We start from the raw sequence: 22,028 nt of genomic DNA on the forward strand, positions 1-22,028 counted from the left end.
CACATTATTATACTATATTTGTGTTTCATTGACTAGACAGGTATACTATATTTTTAAATGTACCTAAACTCGTATAGAATATTCACCATAAAAAAGAAATACAAACAAGTTATGTTACGTCACGGTGAACTGGAAACACTGTGATCGGCTTGGATCAGCTCTACTCGCGTGTTGTTTTTATTGGTGGATTAGAGAAAGTTTATTTGACTGACGATCTTATAGGGGAAATAACAATGTTTTAATGAACGGTGTGTATTATTAAATATACGATCTTCTGCAAGTATTGTTGGAAAATGTTTAAAACTTTTAAATTACTGGAAATGTAAAGAATGTGAAAGTCTAACCTATAATTCCATTCCATAAACAAACACTTTTGATGTAATAAATAATACGTATTATACAAATTTACAATTTTACTTGCAAGAATTATTGTTGTCCTTTTGTTATATCGTTAATAAGTGCTATTGTTGTTTTTTGTAATACTAGCATGACAAAACTCTACCTAAACTTGCCAATGGCAGATCCAGATAGATTGCAAACATCAGAATGGAAAAGACCGGATCAAGTGATGCAATTGCATCGTCTAAAAGTAAGGAAGCGTGCACTTCAAGCACGTATAAACAATATACGTGTGAATAAAGACAATTTGCAAGTGGAATCTACAGATATACCTAAAAAATGCAACGTTGACTCGAACAATTGTGTAGCTCAAAAGCGTAAAAATCCTTTTGCAAAAGTTGAAATAAATAAAAGACCCAATATAACATCTTCGGATCTGGAAGCTAGTAGTGATAATACATTGTTTGAATTATTGCAAATCAAAGCTCCGAAAGAAGAAAAAGTAGAAAACTCGATAATTGATTGTCCTTTAACATTCTGTAATGTACTTTCGAAGTTAGAAGATAACAAGAGTAATCCGGATTCAGAAATACCAAAGGGTGAAAAATATATTCCAATAGATTGGACTTTGAAAACTAAAATGAGATTCATGTCTCCAAAACCATTTCCATGGAATTCTAAATTAAAAACTAGCGAAGAGGCTTCTGGTACAACTGGTTTTGTAAGATGTTTGGATATTAGTGAACAAGATTCAACTTTAGATACTAGTCCAAACGCGAGGTGACTATTATGATATTTTCTAAATTTCAAATTAGTAGAAGTATTTCTTTAAATAATTGTTATTAAAATTTGTTCCATATAGGCTGCACAGATGTTGTTTAACATGGCAACATCCTTCGTTACCATGGTTAGAATTATTTCCTCGCTCTGCTGGCAAAGTGAGTGCTAATGTAACTAATAATATATCAATAGTAAATAATGTATTTATCAAAGACGCTTTATATAAAGACTGGAGTGAAAGCTTTAGATCGCTTTTCCATTTGTTAAGAGCGCAACAATGTCCATATTTTTATGTTTGTGCAAATAATTTCACTGTATTATTTCGTGCTGCTGGAATTTGTGGAATATCTGAAGCTCATGCATTTCTGACTCCTACCACGCGTGGTTTTCGACAATTTTTAAAACAAGAAGGTACGCGAAAATTTAGATACGTTGTGCGAACATCTATAAAATTTTACAATTTTTTTATAGAAATAGAATATACAATGCCTTTAAGGAAGGATTTTAAGAGGCGGTCAGATGTAACCGATTCTGGGTACGATACATTGGATTCAACTACATCGAATGTTACGACACAATTGAGCCACATAGATGAACAAACTCCTGATGACAACGAGGATGAAACGCAAGATGAATGGTTGCAGAGTCTAGGAGTTGAGAATTCTGAAATTCTTAAAATTAATAGCTCGCAGGTAATTTTAGAATATTTTATTTATTTCTGTTAGATTGCTTATTACATTTTATTGTAGGCAAGGATTACATTAGAAAAAGAAACTGAAATTGATAATATGAAACACTCTCTTATTTTCGTCAAAGGTGTTGAAGCACAAGGTTTATTCAATTTTCTAATTAACTGTAAGTCTGCTATTACAACAACTGGTCCGTTAGCAGGAGTACCTCCAACTCTTTTAGCACCTATAGCCTTTCATGGTGCTACATTAAAACCAATTAAGGTATAGTAGTTTTTATAGATTTAAATCTATTTATGTAATATAGAATTCAAGATACTTTTATCTTTTAAAGGTTAAAGAGAGCATAGTACGCGTAGATAGCGAAAGGTATTTTTCTTTAGAATTGAAGGGGCCTCTTTTACCGCATGTATTACCCTCTCTTTGTTCTTTAATGAAATCTAGCCAAATGGAACAATATTCTGCAAGTTGTGCACAACTATACTTAACAACTTCATTTTCAGCAGCTAAACACGGACTTGGTAAATTAGTTCTCTTTTTCTATTTTTACGATTATTCATGTGATAATTATACGGTCATCAACTTTTTCATTTTACAGAAGAAACAGAATCGGAAAATGCGTCCAAAGTACGACTAAATGTTTTTGGTAAAGAGAATTTAAGCGATTGCGGATTTAACAATGAACTATTAAAATACTTTTGCAATCCAGATTCAACGCATATTCAAAATTTAGAAAATATTAAATTCTCCAATAATTTGTACACGTGGTCCTGACAGAAATTTTAATAATTCTATTAGTAATGTTTTAAGTAATGGTACTTTAGAATTAATTTAAGAATTATTTTTATACAAAATTTAATGACGACATAATTTATTTCAAAATTAATGTCATTGCATTATATTTTTTTACGAACGAAAACTGTCACTAAAATAATTATTGGTATAGGATGTAAACTTAGTGCTATTTGTTTCATTATCATTACCTTTACAATTAATAATAGTTATAATTATTATTATTAACATCACCATCATCAACAATTTTTTTATTCACTATAAAAATGACAAATGCTTCGAGTGATAGGTTTTGGCTGACATTAAATAACAGACAATAACATCAAGTTAATATTTTTCTTTAAAACAAAAATAATTTTGTTGCAATGTAAATTCTCGATAAAGTAATCAATTAACACAATGAAGTTTTTACTGTTGTAAAGTATAATTGTTAATTTTTTCCATCGATTCAATTTAGTGACGATATTAAGCATAGTACATGAAAATATTCAAGAGTGATTAGTACAAAACATTATGACTTGTTGTATTGGTCTGGTAAACATTGCATGTATTGTCTATTTTTTGTAATAACAATGACGGATATCTATGCATGGTTTAATATCTCAAAGGTATTTTATTCTGCCTGGATACTGAGTTAAATTTGTAACGAGATAATAAATAATAAATATTTTTAACGTCCTTCGTCCGTCCTTTTAGATCTGGTTTCCTTTCTCGTCGACCTTTTAATTGAAAATGAACATTTAAAATGCATTTAAAAATAAACCAGGCGCAAGAAAATTATGCATAACGAAAATTCATTAAAGACAAATTTTCGAACTCGCCAGCGGCGAAGGTGGGGTCCACGGATGGACTGCCCCTAAAAATAACGAATCGATATTCGCTCACTGCCCCCGAATCGTCGGCCGGTCACCTCGTACGCGAACAATCAATTTATTGTAAGAACGAATTCTTCCCATATTCTTTCAACGAACACGTGATCTATTATGAGTGCATGTAGCCTTCAACGAGTCGAATAAATAAAATTTTTCAATTTGTTTCCAGTATTGGTAACAAATTGAAAATTAATAAATTATCCCGATGTTAGAAGTAACTTCTAAGAAACATTGTTGACGCGGTATGAATTGGAGTACGATCTATTACGATTTGCGTGCACACGTGTATCTACACCGAGCACGGTCATAAATATACACGTACCCATGTGATGATTACGTCAGTACCCGTTGCAGTCTGTGCTCATCGTATTGCGACACTCTTCAACGAGCAGTTTCAGGTTCCAAGGTCTTTTATGCGAGTTCACTTTTCGAGTCGAACAATACACTGGTAATATTGCCCCCTCGGGCCTCGCTGAGAGCGATACTCGCGTAGCAGGAATTTTCTCTGCTTTCCATTTGAAAATTGGGCTTTCTTGACTGCAGGGCAGGATTCCTTTGCGATACTATCGCAGCTGATATCGTTCTAAAAGATACTTGAACGTAGAGCCTTTGCTGCGAATCGAGAATAAAGTGAGTGAACACGAATAAGATCGAGAGGTCGGTAGGAAGCACAGATATATCGAATGGCTGCCTCTGCAAAACTCGTAATAACGTAACTCGAACGGTCCATTTTATTTTTAATCTTTTCAAATCGTAACGGAGCAACATTGTTACGCGCATCTGTATAATTGAAATTATAATTTTAGAAAAAATACTAACTTCGTCAAAAGGGGAGAAGGAAGCGATCTGCACCTGTTAGCTGTCATTCGTACCCAAGGTATGTACTCTAAATCTTTCTAGAGCGCTAAATTCGAATGTCTCGAAATGCAATTGAAAATGTGTACGCATGATGAAATTTTTGACGGAAATAAAACAATGTCGAATCTGAAATGCGAAAAAAGCACGGTTAGGGTGGCACAGAGGGGCAAAAGGGAAGGTCCCTTCTTCTCGCGAACGTCCGATCAGGCTACCGAGAAGCAACCCCTTGTAAACGGGAGGGTTCAGGGTGGATAAAGCTGCTGGGTACGCGGGTGGTAAGGGTTCGCGGCTAGGGAGGGTGCCAACGAACGGAGGGCAGCGGGGGGAGTCTACGACTGTATTCGCGCGCGCGTGTGATGTACACTCGGAACCGTTGAGGTTGGAAAGAGAACGAGCCGAGAAGGACGGACGTTTCGGTACAGAGCGTTGTGCAAAACAAGGATGGAAATTCGGATCGAGAGAGAAGCTCGGCAAGAAACGAAGAGAGACGGAAGCGGTAAAAGTGTGCGTAGAACAGAGATAGAAACTGAACGAGCAACAGAGCGAGAGTGCGAGACGTACAGAGGATAGCGCTACGCGAGAGAAAGAGAGAGAGACGGAGATAGAAAGAGAGCAAGAGAGAGAGAGAGAGAGAGAGAGAGAGAGAGAGCGAGAGAGAGGTCTCTCCCCATGATACGCGTACACATCCTGGTCCCTTATTCCCCGTACGTGCGAAGGGGGTTTCGAGAGACCAGCAACGGTGGAGCCACGACGACAACGAGCCACAACCACGACGGCGAACACGACTACTACGACACCGCGTGGGGGTTGCACGAAGACCCCCTGGTGGGGTTCTGGCTGCCGACCCCACAGTCCCCCGCTGGAAATGATATCAGTCGCGACTCGGTCGAGGGAGCCCCAGCACGCGCGTGCCCCTTGCAGAGTGAGCCCGCTCGCTTGCTCGATTGTCCGCTCGCTGTACGTTCACGTTCGCTTTCCTCGTCGGTGCGTGTTTTCGCTCGAAACTCGCTGTTCCGGGGGGCAGAAAGGGTGTACGGTGGTCGTGCCGAAGGAATAAGAGAGACGTCGACACGGTGTACGTTCGACTATCCCGTTTTCGGATCGTACTCACTGGTTGATTCCGGTGGACCGTGACGGCGAGACTTTTTTAATAAACATTTACTATTGGACAATCAGAAGGTGAGTGATTTTGGGGAAAATGGCTTTCGCCTAGGGTGTACCCGTACGCGGTGAAAGTCAGTTTCACAGTCGTGCGTTCACCGGCGGCGGAAACGTTCGATTTTTAGGGTTAAGGTTCGATCGGTAGCTCGTGGTTAACAATCTCGGCGAATTTACCTTCGTATTTATGAGAAAATCTTTCACCGTGAGACACGATATTCTGCCAAAGCGACGATTGGGTATTTGCGTTGACTCGTATCGGACTTAAGACCTCGTACGACATCTGTGGGCTGCTCTGTTGGAACTGCAACAGTGTCTGCTTCTTCCTCGTACTGTTTACGATGATAACCCACTGTTCCTAAATCGGACCGATGGCGATGATACTATTTAACTCGTGCCTAATAGCTTCGCGAGGCGAATACCAGTAGTTAGGCCGCATAATTGACTGCGAATGCACTTGTACGACATCTACGGTATGTCCTGTTGAAACAGTAGCACCTTCTTTCTTCGTCCCTTGCCCGTTTCACGCTTCTCGTTCGCGGCGTTGCTACGATAACGCACTATTCGACGGAGAAACGATTCTACTTACTTCGTTTTACAGCAATACAACGTAGTTCGTGACTCTTCGCGCCGGTCTAATTGAAATCGAGCCAGCTGTCTGCCTTTCAGCGTTTACGACCGTTTCGTTTACGACTACCCGCAACAACAGTTTTTTTCCCGTGTTTTCGTGTCGATAGTATTTACGCACGATTCTCGGAAAGGTTTTCGGTGTCTTTCTATACGATGCGTTCTAGATATTATTACTCATCTGCTCGCAGATTTATTTCATTTTCACGTGTTCGTCGTTTTCATGGAAATAGATTCGAGGACGATGCTGTCAGTTTGTGCGGCTTCTTTTCCGTTTGCTCACCTCTCGGAAGCGAGACGATTTTTCACAAAAGGTCCGCCCCGTCGTACATACATACGTCTCTATATCGATGCGTACGTTTTTAAGGCGCGACGACGAGGCGCGGGTATTAATAGAGTCGACGCTGGGACGGGGCACACACGGTTTAAACCGACTCTGCTCTCTTGATCTTCGGCGTTCTAGAGCGCTCTAACCAGCCACGGGAGATCTTGCGCATTCTTGGATAACTTAGTCACGCGAATAAGCGACCTCGATACGTCATTTGGAAAAATTTACCACTTTTCGCGGTTGTTTTTCTAATCCTTTGATTCGACACGTTCCAGAATACAATTGTTTTCGTTAATCGTGTTACTGGCCGAGCTAGTTCCAGAAACAGTGGCGTTGAAACGTGCAGTATACAATACGTTTTTAAAACTCGATCAAATAAACACGAAATAAAACTGGTCGTGAGATTTCATCTGCTCGTTCGTTCTTGCCTCGTGAGAATTGGAATAAGTTTATTTATGCTCGTCGTCGATCACCTCGATCGAACCGAACAGAACTACGCATAACGGAACAGAATTATCAAATTCTTCGTTTTTATTCCTGCTTTAAGCAGCGACAGCGAGATGCTTTGAATTCGCACCGCCTTTTAGGTTAAGAGTTAAAGCGAACGTTCAGTTACCAAAGTTCCAAACATTTTTCTCTTTTGTGTTTCGTTGCTCGGAAACTTAAAAGGAGGAAACAAAAGCTTTCGACCGGAGTAATAAACAAAAAATGGCATTTTTTTGAAGAAAAGAAAAATTTCTTGGAAACCCCTAAACAAGGTAGAATTTTTATCTATGCGTCTTACGTAGGTTTATGGACGGTTAAGAAAATTCAATACTAACAAAATTTCTGGTCCTCCTTACGCTGTTATTTTGGTCGCTTGTCGAGTGGATAGTGCTGGTACGTTTATTTTACTTACACGAGGATACAGATGGTACGTCGAAGATAGCTGCGACATTCGAGTGTGAATGAAGCTTGCTTTCGAGAATCTTATAAGTTGTAGAGTCTTTTATTAGAAATATTATTTCATACCTCTGTTACTATGTATTGTCCATATACAGGTAATAATGCCGAATATAAAAAAGAATAATTTCGAAGACAATATTGCACGATAAATGAGATTAGTTTCTTTTGTTTACATTATTCTTTCGTTAATACAATATACAAGATTTACGCTTCGATAATAATTCGTGAATGTTAAATTTCTTGGCTTCTTCGATTAACGTTAAAATGACTGAGACTATTCGAATATTTCGCAAGTATCGTTAAACAAGATAAAGTTTAGAAAACAACGATGAACTTAAACAATTTAATTTGTAGACCAACGATTCTTTCGTACTACTACGAATATCCAGATACTTGTTTGTTTACATATTTTTTATCCAAACTTTGGATCCACACTTATTTGTTTACAGTTATTCTAAACTTTTTTGGAAGAGTTGACGTTCAATTAATCACTTTTATATCTTTAATCGAATTCTTACCATCTGCGACATTTTCGTACAATTCTGTTTTTAAATCCATAATACGACACACACCAAAAAAGAAGACCCAAGCCAAAGGTCGAAACGTTTACAAATAATAATAATACACTTTACAATCTATTTTGTTCTTTATTTAGCGAACAAAATATTCGGATTGTATTTGTCGAAATTTTCGACGTATGGTAGCGTTCCAATATTAAAAATGTCCCGGAAAATTTGACAAATACTCCCGACCGAACTTGAAGCAGAAAATCGTGACGTGGCAGATTTCGGCGCGTATTTATCCGTTTCTAAACAAAAGAACATTCGTCGATGTCGCATTATATCGAATTTCGTGGCAGAGAGGTCTGTCTTCTATCGCCGCTCGTTCTCGATAACTTTATCTTCGGTGTGCACACCTACAACGATAATCGTCTACATCTGATATCAATTATTCCGTTATCAAGTCGTAGTATCGTCGTTTAGTTCAACGTTACGTTCCCGCATAGTTACGAGGCGCGTATATCACAATACGCAAATATTGAAAAATAATGCAACGCCGTCGTCGGAATACAGAGCAATCCGTATTGCGATATGCCAAGTGTGTTGAACGACAATTCGAAGGAAAATATTGAATATATCATAGACGCACGTGGACAGTGAATAGCCGTGCGTAGATGCAGGTTGAACTTTGTCACCGATTTATTTCTTTCTTCCGTTAGACATAGTCCGACGCGTAGCCGTCGCGCGCGTCAATTACACTTCACCGACGTGTTCATCTTGGCCGGTATTTACTTTACTTCACCTGCCTGTCTCCTTGCCCGGTCTGCGTGTGTTATGTCGCGCGCCGTAATCATAAATTATATCGGTGTCGCAGCTTTGACGTCATTTTGCTCTGTGTTATCTGAGCATTAGCTTCAATTATAGCGTATTTCGTGTGACGGGATCAGACGATTTGCGTACACGGAAGAAAATTGTAGGAGAGAGAGAGGGAGAGAGAGAGAGAGATTTCGTCTCGTTACGATTCCGTGGCGCTCCTCTGCGATGCGAGGGATTGATTTTCAGAAATAAAGCATCGCGGAGCCTCCCACGTGGCAGTAACTCGTTAAGCTTCTCGAGGCATTGTGACCCATTCGTGCATCGTCGGTGGCGTCCTGGCGACGTCGGGATCCGTCGCCTCTGTGCGATAGCGCGAGCAATGTCAAATTATGATTGACAACAGTCGGCCTGTATCAACGTCAAAGACGCGACATTCCAATCCGCCAAATGTATCAGCGCGCTCCTGCGTCACTTTTCGTAGTCGTAAAGGAAAGGAACTAAAAAAAGAAAGAGAAAAAACGATCCTCGTAGCTACGTACCTCGTAGCTACGCGCTACGTTGTGTTGATGTTAACGATAACAATCGAAAGCATAAATTACACCGTTGAGAGCAGACCTGGGCAAAATTCCTTATCTGGATACAAATTTCAGATAACAAACGAAGAAGGATATCCTACGCAACTTTTCGTGCGTTACTCGTTCGATAAAAAGGTTACAATTTAAATTACACGATCGAATTCGGTTTCGCGTTCGGCGAATAATAGCTTATCTAAATGGCTACTCGATCGAATAAACGTTTTAAATTCCATACGGAATTCTGCCCATCTCTGGTTGAAAGTAACCGGAGTCTGCTCGAGTAACTTTACGGTATTCGATACTTCGAAGGGTTCAGCATGTTACGTGAATTAGTTTGTTCGATGATAATTTATATTATTGTACGAATTTTGTGTTCGGTAAAAAATATCACGTTTATCACTCGGTGAGAGAATACGTGTGCACGCTTGTATCGTAACGAACAAATTGGTATATTTTTCTCTATTGTTCTTTGATCGTTTCTTTCGAGTAGATTGTCTTCGGTTCGTTAATGAAACCTTAAGTTTGTTGTAATTGGTACTAAGAGCAAGGTAGACGTGGAAGCGAACAAAGTTTATTTAATTCTTTTCAATGTTCCGAGCTTGTTGCGAGCCTTCGGGGGAATTATATCAAGTTTTAAAATAATACAATAATACCCTGTCTGTGAAACGAAAACGATAACACAAAGGAAATACATACTACCAATCGAAAGTATTTGATAATGCGTCACGATACAACGCAATCTTATTTTTATTTACCAAGAGAATGTAATCGCGTCTTTAATCTTGCGTACACGTTGATTGCAAATTTTTCTTTCTTTAAAAACAGTCGAATTGTATAAATTGCGAGAATTTCTTCAAAATAATAATCGTACTCTTCCTTTTTATCTCTAAACTGTGTATCGTGTTATATATTATACAATACCAACGATCAAATACTTTCGAGGCAGAGGAACAAGATTAATTTTCGAAGATGAAAAATACTCGTGTCCAAACGATTTTTCTAAATTCTCGTATCATTGTCGAATACCAAGATGTTGCGTCAATTGTAACGTTCGTTAACATTGTTCCGTCTACGATACCTGTTCTTTTGTTACAAATAAGGTTATAACCGAGATAAAAAGTTTACAGCGACAATAGGAGGGAAAATTTACTTTGTCAATTGATAAGATTAAAGGTAAAAGCTTATTGAGTGCACAGTGAGTTAAATTCGATAAATAGTCATTAATTTATAAGATAAATGTTGATTGATCGGAGACGACGAATGCATCTAGAAATGGTAATTTACGGAGGAAGTAACGTCGAAGAACTATAGTCGGGAAATTTGAAATTAGTTTCATTAATCATTCGATTTTTCTAATTTCTCTTCGCTCGTTTGCAAGTTTGAAATATGACGCTCAAAGAGTTTAATATGAATTATTTTGAATTGTAGTAGCCTTTCTTTATAATTGTTTTCATTGTCCATTATTTTAGAACATGATGATTGATCCTCCTGAAGATTGTCCACAAAATGGCCGAAACATCGAAGACAATTAAATAAACTTTGCGCGCTCTCAAATGTTCCTTACTCTTCTATCATTAGTTTGGTTAAAAAACTGAGTACCATTTATTACTATCGATAACAAAATTACGATAATCCATAAACGTACAATTTAAATGATAATATTTTATTTAAGTATATCCATTTTTTTTTTCTTCCTCGATGTACATATTAAATGAAAATATAAAGATAGAAGAGAGAGTAGCGCAAAAAGAACCAGTTATTTAAAAGTATGAATTATCAGTGCAGTAAATTACTTATTAAAGTTGAAAGTAAAGTTAAAAAGTAGAAGTTCAATTATAAGAATATAAAAATTTTAATTAAACCGAGAAAATTCATTCGAGGTATTTATCTTTCTATATTTAACCAGTCGGAAAGTATATGTAATTTTCCTATTCGTAGATAATATATTATTGACAAACTTTGATTTTTCTTAATAGTCGGCAACTTCCATTTGATTTAACGATTATCGACGACCAATGTTAAACAAAGAATTTCTCATGTCAAAACTTTAATATATTTTTATTATCGAACTTGTACTTTACAATTTTTCCAACAGTAAGCGATTCGGTACGCGAATAATTTATATTTTTAAACAACCGGTTTATCTTGTACTATTCTTCCCTCTCTTTTTTATATTTTCGATTAAAATTTTTATCGAAGAAGACTCAAACTTGGTTCGAAACGTTTAAATATAATATTGTTATTTCAATTGCGTTTGTATCGATCGTTGTTGTTTGTTTACCAATATTAGATATTATTATACTAATTATATACCAATCCGTAAAAATATGATAATGCCAATTACGTATTATTCTTTTTGTGTCTGCTATTTGATTCATTCTTCTGGATTATCCAAGAACACGATCCGCTAGTTATATCGATCAGTATATGTAGATCGGTCTACAGGAACAATACGATATGCATAAGAAGGTGACATCGAAATAAGCTCCTTTTTCCTGTCGCGACGAGAAGCGTAATCGTATAATAGTATTCTATTTGTAAGACAGAAAAACGTCCTAGTGGAACGTCTAATAGTAAGGATTACTACTTTTTATTCTTTTCCGATGCTTATGTAAATACACTCGGTAACGTCTCAAGTTTGATCAACATCATTGAATAATGTTCAGTTTCTCAACTGCGCGTAGAATCTATCCGTGCGTGTCTTTCATACGAGACAAAATACGTATCCGAAACGAATAATTCCCAATGAAATTTACAACACGAAGAAAATTAGGCAATGTTATGGCATTTTACAAGAGCAGTAGTCGCGAATAATTACGCAACTCGTGTATCTGACAATATTTGAAATACGCGTAAGAATTACTTACCGTGATAAACAACTACTTTGCTCTTGTTTACTTTATTATTCGCTAATTGTCGCTCGATTCGCGATAATGTATCTTTTGCGTTTATCGTCTCTAGATACGTACGTGTTCTGCATGGTATACAGGAACAACGATTGCGTCTACAATCGTTCTTGTTTCGTTGTGTAAACATCGCGTCGAAACGATCGACGATTCGAACAACGACTCGAATTAAATATCTTCGTTCGGTTGTTTGTGTTGTTTAAATATTCAAATGTTTCGTGTATTTAATTGCAACGTCGGAGTCGCGATATTTCTCGACGATTTCCATTTCCTTCTTCTTTTTTCAGTTTTAAGCGAGAGTTTCATTTCGTTTATTATTCGAACCGATTTTCAGCCACGGAGATCGTTGTTGTCGGAATTTCCGTCTAAACAATTTTGGACGGGACAAGAGAATATAAATCAAGACGGGTTAACCTGACTCCGACTGATACTTTGCGAAAATTTAATGAATACTGTCTCTGTAATGCTGCATAGCACTCCGTAATGGTGACAATAAATCACAATTGGAATAGAAATTCCCTTCGTGTCTGTACAAACTTTGTACTATACAAAGGAATTAAGTTATCGAGCGGAGCGCGTCGAAAATTTAGTGCTACACATTCTCAAATGCAAGCGCGACCTTTTACCTATACAGAGGACATTGATCTTGAAGTTACAACCTTAATTAAAGTGAACGATTATGGTTGATTGTGACGATGAACGATAATCCTTCTGATGACAAATTAAATAACAATTGCTCTTCGTCGGTTCGTAACGATCGTGAGGAGATTTTTTTTTTCTTTTTCTCGAAAAACGACACATCGTTATCGCATTGACCCGTCGATGTGTTACAAAGATGTCTTTTTCGCTTACAATAAACGAACAGACCGAAACCTGTATCGACGACCGCAATCTCTTCACTCGGGACAATTTTATTTTTAACTAAACGCAACAAATAAACAAATGTATCGAGCAACGTGATAAGAATTCGAATCAAGAATGATTTATTTATCGACCGATTTGTATATTTCGTTTATTGCGAAGTTCGTGAATAATGTCTATTAATTGAATTGAGATTTTTCTGGGTCACTCCGGGGAATATTCAATTGTAAGGATATCAATAACGCAATAACAAATTTTAATAAGTTGTACGTATATATAATGTTCTTGACAAGTACATCGCGATCAATGAAATGAAAAATATTCAACATATTTTTCTACACCTTGATCGTAAAAATTCGTATCGTATTTAAAAATTTATCCAATTCGAAACGGTCAACGTTTACGATGTTCGCGCTTTGCAGAAATTTTTCGTATATCTCGCTAAAAAATACATGCTCCAACTTTTTGAAAAAAACTTGTCAAATTGTTATACACGCAACTCGATCTACATCAAAGAGCAATTCCATCTTCCGTCTTTAACCGGTCACTTTGTTAAAAACGACCGTGCAGCTATTTTTAATTTGCATTCCGAAATTGCAATTCGAAGTGAAAACGTTCACCGTCACCTAGCAACGCCATTTTCCCGAATTTTCCATCGTTTTTCCCACCATTGCCCGGGCAAATCGACCAGTATTAATCTCTCCGGTCCTGTAGTTTTTTCTTTGAGCGAAACCGATATTCTTCGTGCGCCACGAATTATTATTTTGAGTTCAACGAACGTAATTGAACGAACAAAAATACAATAACCGCCTGAATTTCAATATTTTTACCATCATTTTCAAGATGGTAATCGTATTATTTTAAACGCTGTTAACTACAACGTTTCTCGTAGATCTTGTTACATTTCATTAATGTCGATCCGACTGAATATAACGATTTTTCGACAAACGTCACCAATTGTGACAAGAATTCTTCTAAAATCAATTACGCGTACCGAAAATTCATCATCTTGAAAAAACAAAATTCATCGTCTTGAAAAAACAAAATTCATCGTCTTGAAGAAGAAATGATTTTCCATTGAAAAATAATCGAAAGGAAAGTTTCGATTGGCACGTAATGCCAAAAAAAAAATTGTCGACAAATGTCACCAATTGTGAAAAGAATCCTTCTAAAATCAATTACGCATACCGAAAATTCATCGTCTTAAAAAAAAACCAAATTCATCGTCTTGAAAGAACAAAATTCATCGTCTTGAAAGAACAAAATTGATCGTCTTGAAAAAACAAAATTGATCGTCTCGAAGAAGAAATGATTTTCCATTGAAAAATAATCGAAAGAAGAGTTTCGATTGGCACGTAATCGAGTCAACGATCCGGAAGTTCGGAATCGCGTCCACTTTCGATCCCAGCGTTGTATTCCTCGGCTAAAAGTTTCGGAGCATTTCGCGTCGATATCGTCGGTCCCCGGCGACTTGAGCGACGAGCGTCGTTCGGGCTGCAATCGCGTGGGTCCGTATGCTCCGATGAAGCTCCCGTTCGACGACAGAACTTGAAAACGGGATTCATAAATTTGAGCCGCGCATCTAACAGTAGGGGGAATTCAAAGCAATTTCGTGACGCCCCCATCGCGATATCGTTCCCGTCCACGTTTACAGAGCTTCCACGTGGCCGGGAAGCGACGCGTGCTTTTTCCATCAGGCATTTAAGCTCGATCCGGTCGACGATTCGCGTCAAGACGGCTCGCGACGTCACGGGAGAGCGGCCGGTGGAGGGGAGGGGGCGTGGGGAGAGAAGGTGCGCGGGGGAGGGGGAGAGGTCCTCTTCCCGATAGTCGTCGATTTTCGTGGCCCCTCCCCCCCCCCTCTCGCCCCACTCCAGCTGTGACGTAGCCGCCACGAAACCGGAGGAAGAAAAAAGGGTGCGTGCAGTCGGCACACGAACGTAAAGCCCTTTGGTAATGCGTGATGGGGTCCACCAACGAAATTATGGATCGGGCCTAGACACTGCGTCTGCGCATGACCATCGCCGGATCGCTCTGCCCTTCTTCGTCCTGCTTCTCACCCCCCCCTGTCCGTGTATGTACACGCACCCCCTGGCATCGTGTTCGTACGTATTTGGTTAACTCTGCCCCCATACACCCACCCCCCCTTGTTTCCTCCTTTTCCCTCATAGATTATACAGCCACGTCGAATACGGTATTCTTGTAATCACGAGTTGGTGAATTTTCCATTTAACATTCACCCGGGTTTCCGCGTTTAATTCACGCGAACGAACCAGAAAAATATCTTATCTCTCTCGGGGTGCCTTGTTCAACCCTGGGGCGACTTCTATCGAGCTTGGCTCCGGGGGTAATTTGTGACACCTCCTGGAGCTTAAATTTTCTCCGATTCGCATTCGGTGAATTATGGTTATTAAACGGCTTTCTTACACGTACCGTGTGTGTATATATATATATATATATATATATATATATATATATATATATATATACATATGGATATGAAAATAAGTGCAGGCGAACATGTTAATGTTCTTAAATCTAGTCCGAAGGTTTTAATTAATGGTATTTATGGGAGAAAAATAATATTACGTACGAAAGATGTAAGTGGTACTTCGGTAATGAGAGATGGAAGCGAGGAGAGCGCAGAGACCGAATTAAAGTTATTAGGTGTAAAGAGACTTCGTCGCGTTACGGCGGTTGAAAGATGAGAATTTGAAAGAGAGAGGGGAAAGGAGCATGGAAAGAAATTTTGTTTCGGGTCTGTGTAGCGAAGAAGCGACACACGCTGAAATTTGAATCGCGAGAACAGTAAGGACCCCTTAGTTGCGCGCCGAACCGATTCGTTAGTTGCACACTTAGTGGACTCGTTGGTTGCGCGCGAGTTATCCCCACTATTTCTTGCAATTGACTCGAACGAGCGATGTTTTGAATGTTTTATAACGGAGATGTTCTATTCTTGTAAAAACATCGATTCTAGTCGGTTAAAGAATCGATAATTCTTTACCGAATCGGACGTATAGGAATCGTTTTGAAAATTCGATGATTGTAGAAAGTTGATTTAGAATTTGTTACACGTAAGAAATGAAATGTCCATTATTCTTGTTTCATCTCGATCACGGTTGGATTACTCAGATCTATCTGAATAAAACGAGTCAACGCAATCTTAATTGGGTAACTTTGAATTGGATAGTAAATCAAAGTTACAGCTGCAATAATGTCGTATAACATTTCGATAGCAATTCTGATACTTCGAACGAGCTGTTTCAAATACTGTTCGAAACTACACGGTCATCGTATTTGGATGTTTATACAGCGACGTAAAATTTTGCAACGTGCGTGCAATTGTTAGATACCGGGTATTACACGAGTATCGCGACGTAGAAGATTAGGATAATTGTGCGCAACGTGTCAATTAAAGTGACGTTACACCGGTATCGTTGAGTATTTCAATTATGATGTAATAATTATAGGTAAGCTGGGAAATGTACCATCGTCGATTATTAAATACACATTGTTCGTGTATGCAGTTCTGTTGTAAACGAATTAAAAATTTTGCAAAGTTATAAATTTTAGTTACAAACTTATTTAAATTTGAAAAGTGATCGTAACAATTCATAGTATATATTGTAATTAATCATAATTCACTCGCTTAAAAATCCTTGATGTCCATTCGACGATAAAAGATATATTTCTACGATATAGTGCACCTTTAACGTAAATAACCTGCCAATTTCTCGTTTTAAAAACAAATACGATTTGGGAACATTTTATTTCCAGAAATAATTACGACAAACAACCGTATAAATTGTTGCAGTTGTAAATAATACAAATAAATAAAAATGGGAAAACCAATAATAATTTATCATTTGTGTTTTCCCCGAACGTAAATAAAAGAACAACATTCTGCTTGCAAATAACATTAAACAACATGATTTATTTTGTTTACATGGAAAATTTAATTATTATTCGTAATTGAAATTTTATTTTTATTTAAAATTCATAATTTATCATTTAAGTATAAATTTGTTCGACTGTATAACATAGTAACACGACACAAAATTCCGATCAATTATCCTTTACGAGTAATGATTCGTGTAATATAATTATGCTTGAAATTGGTCGATAAACACGATTGGAAACGTGTGTTTACTCGTAAAGCAAAGCGCTTCCAACATTTTCGTGAAACTTGGTGTTTCGCCCCGGAGTTTCTAGTTTGACTCATCATCGCGGCTTATCTAAGAACATTCAACTAATCGACCGAATTTAGTTTGTCCTCGCATCTGGCTTGCTGTATGCATAAAATATTTCAACTCTTATCGCATTCATCACCAGATGGTCACAAACAATCTTCGATTTTCGTGAGTTCTAAATTGACGTAATATTTCTTCGCGCAGAAATTGCTTCCAATGTTTAATAATGTCCAATAATAACGCACGTTCTGCTTTTCTTTAAAATTTTACCGTTTCACTATTTACACTTTGTTTTCGAAATATAATTGTGTTACTTTTTCCAAGAGAAAATAATCTGGAAAATAATAATTACGTATTCAAAATAGTAGAATGTCGAAATAATTTCAAAATAACAAATACGTTCCAAAATTATAATATCCCAAAATCTTTCAATAGTAGACATTACGTACGAGTTTGTGTAACATGTGTGTCACGTTGGGAGTAGTTTAAAATAATAGAATGTCAAGATAATTTAAAAAATAACAAATACGTTCCAAAACTATAATATACCGAAATCTTTCAATAGTAGACATTACGTACGAGTTTGTGTAACATGTGTGGTCACGTTGGGGGTAGTTTAAAATAATAGAATGTCGAAATAATTTAAAAAGTAACAAATACGTTCCAAAACTATAATATACCGAAATCTTTCAATAGTAGACATTACGTACGAGTTTGTGTAACATGTGTGGTCACGTTAAGAGTAGTTCAAAATACTAGAATGTCGAAATAATTTAAAAAATAACAAATACGTTCCAAAACTATAATATACCGAAATCTTTCAATAGTAAACATTACGTACGAGTTTGTGTAACATGTGTGGTCACGTTGGGAGTAGTTCAAAATAATAGAATGTCGAAATAATTTAAAAAATAACAAATACGTTCCAAAACTATAATATACCGAAATCTTTCAATAGTAAACATTACGTACGAGTTTGTGTAACATGTGTGGTCACGTTGGGAGTAGTTCAAAATAATAGAATGTCGAAATAATTTAAAAAATAACAAATACGTTCCAAAATTATAATATCCCGAAATCTTTCAATAGTAGACATTACGTACGAGTTTGTGTAACATGTGTGTCACGTTGGGAGTAGTTCAAAATACTAGAATGTCGAAATAATTTAAAAAATAACAAATACGTTCCAAAATTATAATATCCCGAAATCTTTCAATAGTAGACATTACGTACGAGTTTGTGTAACATGTGTGTCACGTTGGGAGTAGTTCAAAATACTAGAATGTCGAAATAATTTAAAAAATAACAAATACATTCCAAAACTATAATATACCGAAATCTTTCAATAGTAGACATTACGTACGAGTTTGTGTAACGTATATGTGTCACGTTGCGGATAGCTGTGTGTTATCGTTGTACATTGTGTCTGGTACAGTCGGTTAGAACGTTTCTACCGATTCTATCGAGATGCACGTGAGACGCGATCCAACTCCCAATTTGTAGAAGGCGCGTCATCAATCCAAACCTACCAATCGAGAGCCTCACGCCTTGCGTGCACTGTAACAGTATGGACAGAGTTGTTTGGTCCGAGTGTACCACAATCTGTGACATGCGGCGTGTGCTCATACACAACACATAACACACAACCTACACAAAACACAATTACCACCACGCACACACACCACACAAATAACACATCATTATTTAATTTTTTCCCACGATGCGATCCTTTCCAAGACGAATAGATTACAAGACTGTTAATCTTCCTTATTATCTTATTTCAAAATCAATTTTATACTTTGAAATTTCTGTTATTTCCCTGAAATTGATATATCGTTTATCCCGGAATAACATCGCCGAAAAATAAAAGTCTGCAATGTTATTTTAATTATTCGCATCTTATTTTCGTTTCGAAAGAAATCAACCCAGCTTACAATTACGGTGGGTGGGTGACTCGAAATTTGTAACGGTATTTAAGTTATTAATATTGGGAGAATACGTTCGATTAGATTTCTCTTCCATTTTTCGTGATATTTGAATAAAGGTGCCCAGGCACGGTCAATATTATCGTGCAATATCGAATATTAACGATAATATTAACTGGCCAGAGAATAGGTATATTGTGAATCGATGCGATACATTGAAACAATCGAAAAATGTTTGATGTTATTGAAGCTCCGTCAACATATTGGAGCGTGTGTAGGCAGTATTGCGCAATATATATGTCCTTTGTATCGTGTGAGTATAAAAATTGGAAATATTGTCTCAATAATATTGATCGTGTGCTGAAACCTTTGGGTTCCCAACACGGGTTGGTCGCGATGTGTTTCGATCTCGTCACAAATTTCACCGATTTACGAAATGGTAGAAATATTGAGAACGTTTTCATTTTCGCAGGCTTAAAAAAAAAATATAATCTTGATAAATAGATGTTTCGTAGTAGAGATCGGAACGATAGTTTTAAGATATGCGTATTAGTTTACCGTTTGAAAAATTGAGCGCATCCTATTTTTGTCAGAGGTGACTCGAAGAACTATAATAATGGGCGAGAAGACGTTTAATCTTACTTGGAACAATCACCTGGCGAACTTGTCTGGATTGTTCGAGGGACTGTATAAAAGTGGTTCTTTAACTGACACGACCTTAGCTTGTCAGGGTGGCATGCTGAGAGCGCACAGATTGGTCTTGGCAGCATGCAGCCCTTACTTCGAGAGAGTTTTCAAAGAGCACTATGGCGAGCAACCGATTCTCATTTTAAAAGGTAAGTTAATAGTTAATGGTTAATAGTGTATTGTTTTCGGGTGATCAATAAGTTGATAGTTACTTATCAATCACCCGAAAACAATGCACTGTTATACAAGACGCTATTGGTCGGGACCGACAACATCGTATTAAGTGACTTATTAGTGTTATATAATCGTATAGAAAAACATTTTACAGCGGTAGTTCGTATGACCTTTTTCTAACGACACGCGAAGGTAGGAAAAAATAATGGAGAAAAATAATGGATCGTACGGTGACATTTAATTATCTTTAATTCTACGCAGAACGCAACGAAATCTGTCGGAGTAGATTCAGAGTACAATGGCGAGGTGTCCAAGGTATATTCGGTGACCTTACTTTGAAACTCGAACGCTAAATATTGAAACAACAAATAGAATCAATTGCTATAAAGAGAACGGTTGTATTTAAAACGCGCTCCGAAAATGAAATTCCATCGAAGCTTGCGATTGTTTTTCATCGCCAGTTCTCTATCTTGAAAAAGACGCGCAATCTGCATCGGTTATCCGAATGAAACCATATTGTAACACGGTGGTGTGAATAGTGATCTAAAGAAGCTAGTTTGATATTCGTTCGTTTATGAAAAATGTTAATAAATTCATCTACGTTCATTGGTATTTACTTAATAAATTCGTCTACGTTCATTGGTATTTACTTAATAAATTCCATCTACGCTCATTGGTATTTACTTAATAAATTCATCCACGTTAATTAGTATCGGTAAATTTATCCACGTTCATTGGTACTTACTTAATAAATTCATCCACGTTAATTAGTATCGGTAAATTCATCCACGTTCAATGGTACTTACTTGATAAATTCATCCACGTTAATTAGTATCGCTATTCATTTAACGAAAATATAAATGATAGGTTTATACTCATGTAAGTAATGTTGAACACTAGGCGTGGCGGTTGAGGAGATGGAGTGCCTTCTGGACTTCATGTATCGAGGCTCCATCGATGTCGCAGAGGAACATTTACCTTCTTTGATAAAGACAGCGACGGATCTGGAGGTTCGTGGTCTTTCGGGTGATCAGAGGAACCAAGAAAACAACCGTAGCCCGTACACGAGAGTCGAGACGCGAATGCAATGGCGTCACATAGAGACCAGAGTCCACACCACCGAGTACATGAAGGAACCATCCGTTATTCCTTTCCTACCGAAACAGTCTTCCGTGGAATCGTTGGAGGATCACATCAAGGTGGAAGAAATCGAGGTGGAGGACGATCCAATGGTGATCGACGGCCACGAGGATTCGTTCGACGAACCCTTGCGAACTTCGGAAACGCAGATCGTAAGTTCGTGTAAATCGAACGACCCACGGGACATCGTGAACTGTCAAACGCCGATTTTTATCAAACTTTTTACAATTACTCATCGGTCCGACTCAAGGACCACGATGTATTTCGATGCTGCTACTTTTCGACTCTAAGGGAAAAACTTACCCTTTACATCAAAGTCGTCCATTTTACGTGTCCCTATGTAATAACTCCTCTATTACAAAAGATGTTCAATAATAATAATAAGTTGAGAATCAATAGCATCGAAATATGGTATGGTTCTTGGATTGAACCATTGAACATTTATTTCTATAAATATCGATCGGTATTCAACAACCGTAGGAGTATATTTTTCTTGATTATTTTATCATCTTTGGGAATGAATCGCCTCGTACAAAGTGGACTAAAATTTTAACCAATATCGACCCATGACGTCCATCAACCTCGAGACGATGTTACCGTGTTATTTATCATTGGAACATTTAATTACGAATATTTACTTATTTGGTCTTGTATGAATTTAATATCCCTTTGTGTACAGCGTGACGATAAACATACGTGCGTTTTTAAATAATTTCCGAACTGTGAGACATACCAGAAGAACTTGACAAGATTTTCTTGATATTTTTTCATGGAAAATTTGACAATGGAAAAGGAACAGTTTTTTCGTGCAATGTTTCAAGGCCACGTCAAGTTCGTTTTCTATTTTCTAAAGGAAATCTCGTGTC

The 22,028-nt window shown here is 37.4% G+C and overlaps 3 protein-coding genes across 12 annotated transcripts in view; 2 read left to right on the forward strand and 1 right to left on the reverse strand.

Moving 5' to 3' along the window:
- On the forward strand, window positions 1-3,278 carry Hd (humpty dumpty). The gene is made up of 7 exons (XM_076324023.1): window positions 1-248; window positions 487-1,119; window positions 1,202-1,530; window positions 1,591-1,811; window positions 1,869-2,072; window positions 2,143-2,329; window positions 2,407-3,278. Exons 2-7 carry the CDS (start codon window positions 488-490, stop codon window positions 2,580-2,582), a joined length of 1,749 nt encoding a protein of 582 aa, XP_076180138.1. The 5' UTR covers window positions 1-248; window position 487; the 3' UTR covers window positions 2,583-3,278.
- LOC143153171 (uncharacterized) lies at window positions 1,909-7,134 on the reverse strand. 7 transcript variants are annotated; one of them, XM_076324134.1, is made up of 5 exons: window positions 6,078-7,133; window positions 5,666-5,846; window positions 4,292-4,456; window positions 3,795-4,084; window positions 1,909-3,319 (listed from the first exon to the last, which is right to left on the reverse strand). In XM_076324134.1, the coding sequence occupies exons 2-3, from the start codon at window positions 5,769-5,771 to the stop codon at window positions 4,377-4,379; spliced, it is 186 nt and encodes a 61-aa protein (XP_076180249.1). In that variant the 5' UTR covers window positions 5,772-5,846; window positions 6,078-7,133; the 3' UTR covers window positions 1,909-3,319; window positions 3,795-4,084; window positions 4,292-4,376. The 7 variants fall into 7 exon arrangements, with proteins under 7 accessions (XP_076180249.1, XP_076180222.1, XP_076180214.1 ...); XM_076324107.1 differs by having other exon boundaries at window positions 3,795-4,456; window positions 6,078-7,134; XM_076324099.1 differs by having other exon boundaries at window positions 3,795-4,456; window positions 5,666-5,968; window positions 6,078-7,134.
- LOC143153149 (uncharacterized) overlaps window positions 3,917-22,028 on the forward strand; it is a 27,238-nt gene continuing 9,126 nt past the window's right edge. Inside the window, exons 1-4 of one of the 4 annotated variants that reach the window (XM_076324046.1) lie at window positions 3,917-4,102; window positions 4,279-4,349; window positions 19,755-19,997; window positions 20,923-21,314. In XM_076324046.1, the coding sequence (XP_076180161.1) occupies window positions 19,778-19,997; window positions 20,923-21,314 (612 nt within the window). In that variant the 5' untranslated portion in view covers window positions 3,917-4,102; window positions 4,279-4,349; window positions 19,755-19,777. Of the gene's footprint in view, window positions 4,103-4,278; window positions 4,350-5,215; window positions 5,510-15,135; window positions 15,152-19,754; window positions 19,998-20,922; window positions 21,315-22,028 lie in introns of those variants that run through there. The other 3 variants (XM_076324063.1, XM_076324036.1, XM_076324053.1) reach the window with 3 other exon arrangements.

The sequence above is a fragment of the Ptiloglossa arizonensis genome, chromosome 1, assembly GCF_051014685.1.
Source record: "Ptiloglossa arizonensis isolate GNS036 chromosome 1, iyPtiAriz1_principal, whole genome shotgun sequence".
Taxonomy (NCBI): Eukaryota; Metazoa; Arthropoda; class Insecta; order Hymenoptera; family Colletidae; genus Ptiloglossa; species Ptiloglossa arizonensis.

Bases quoted from the DNA above. Each gene is read 5' to 3' on its own strand.
- Hd (XM_076324023.1), top strand. From the start codon at position 488: ATGACAAAACTCTACCTAAACTTGCCAATGGCAGATCCAGATAGATTG. The intron at 1,120-1,201 runs GTGACTATTATG...TGTTCCATATAG, and splicing joins GATACTAGTCCAAACGCGAG to GCTGCACAGATGTTGTTTAA. The intron at 2,330-2,406 runs GTAAATTAGTTC...TTCATTTTACAG, and splicing joins AGCAGCTAAACACGGACTTG to AAGAAACAGAATCGGAAAAT.
- LOC143153171 (XM_076324107.1), bottom strand. From the start codon at position 4,252: ATGCGCGTAACAATGTTGCTCCGTTACGATTTGAAAAGATTAAAAATA.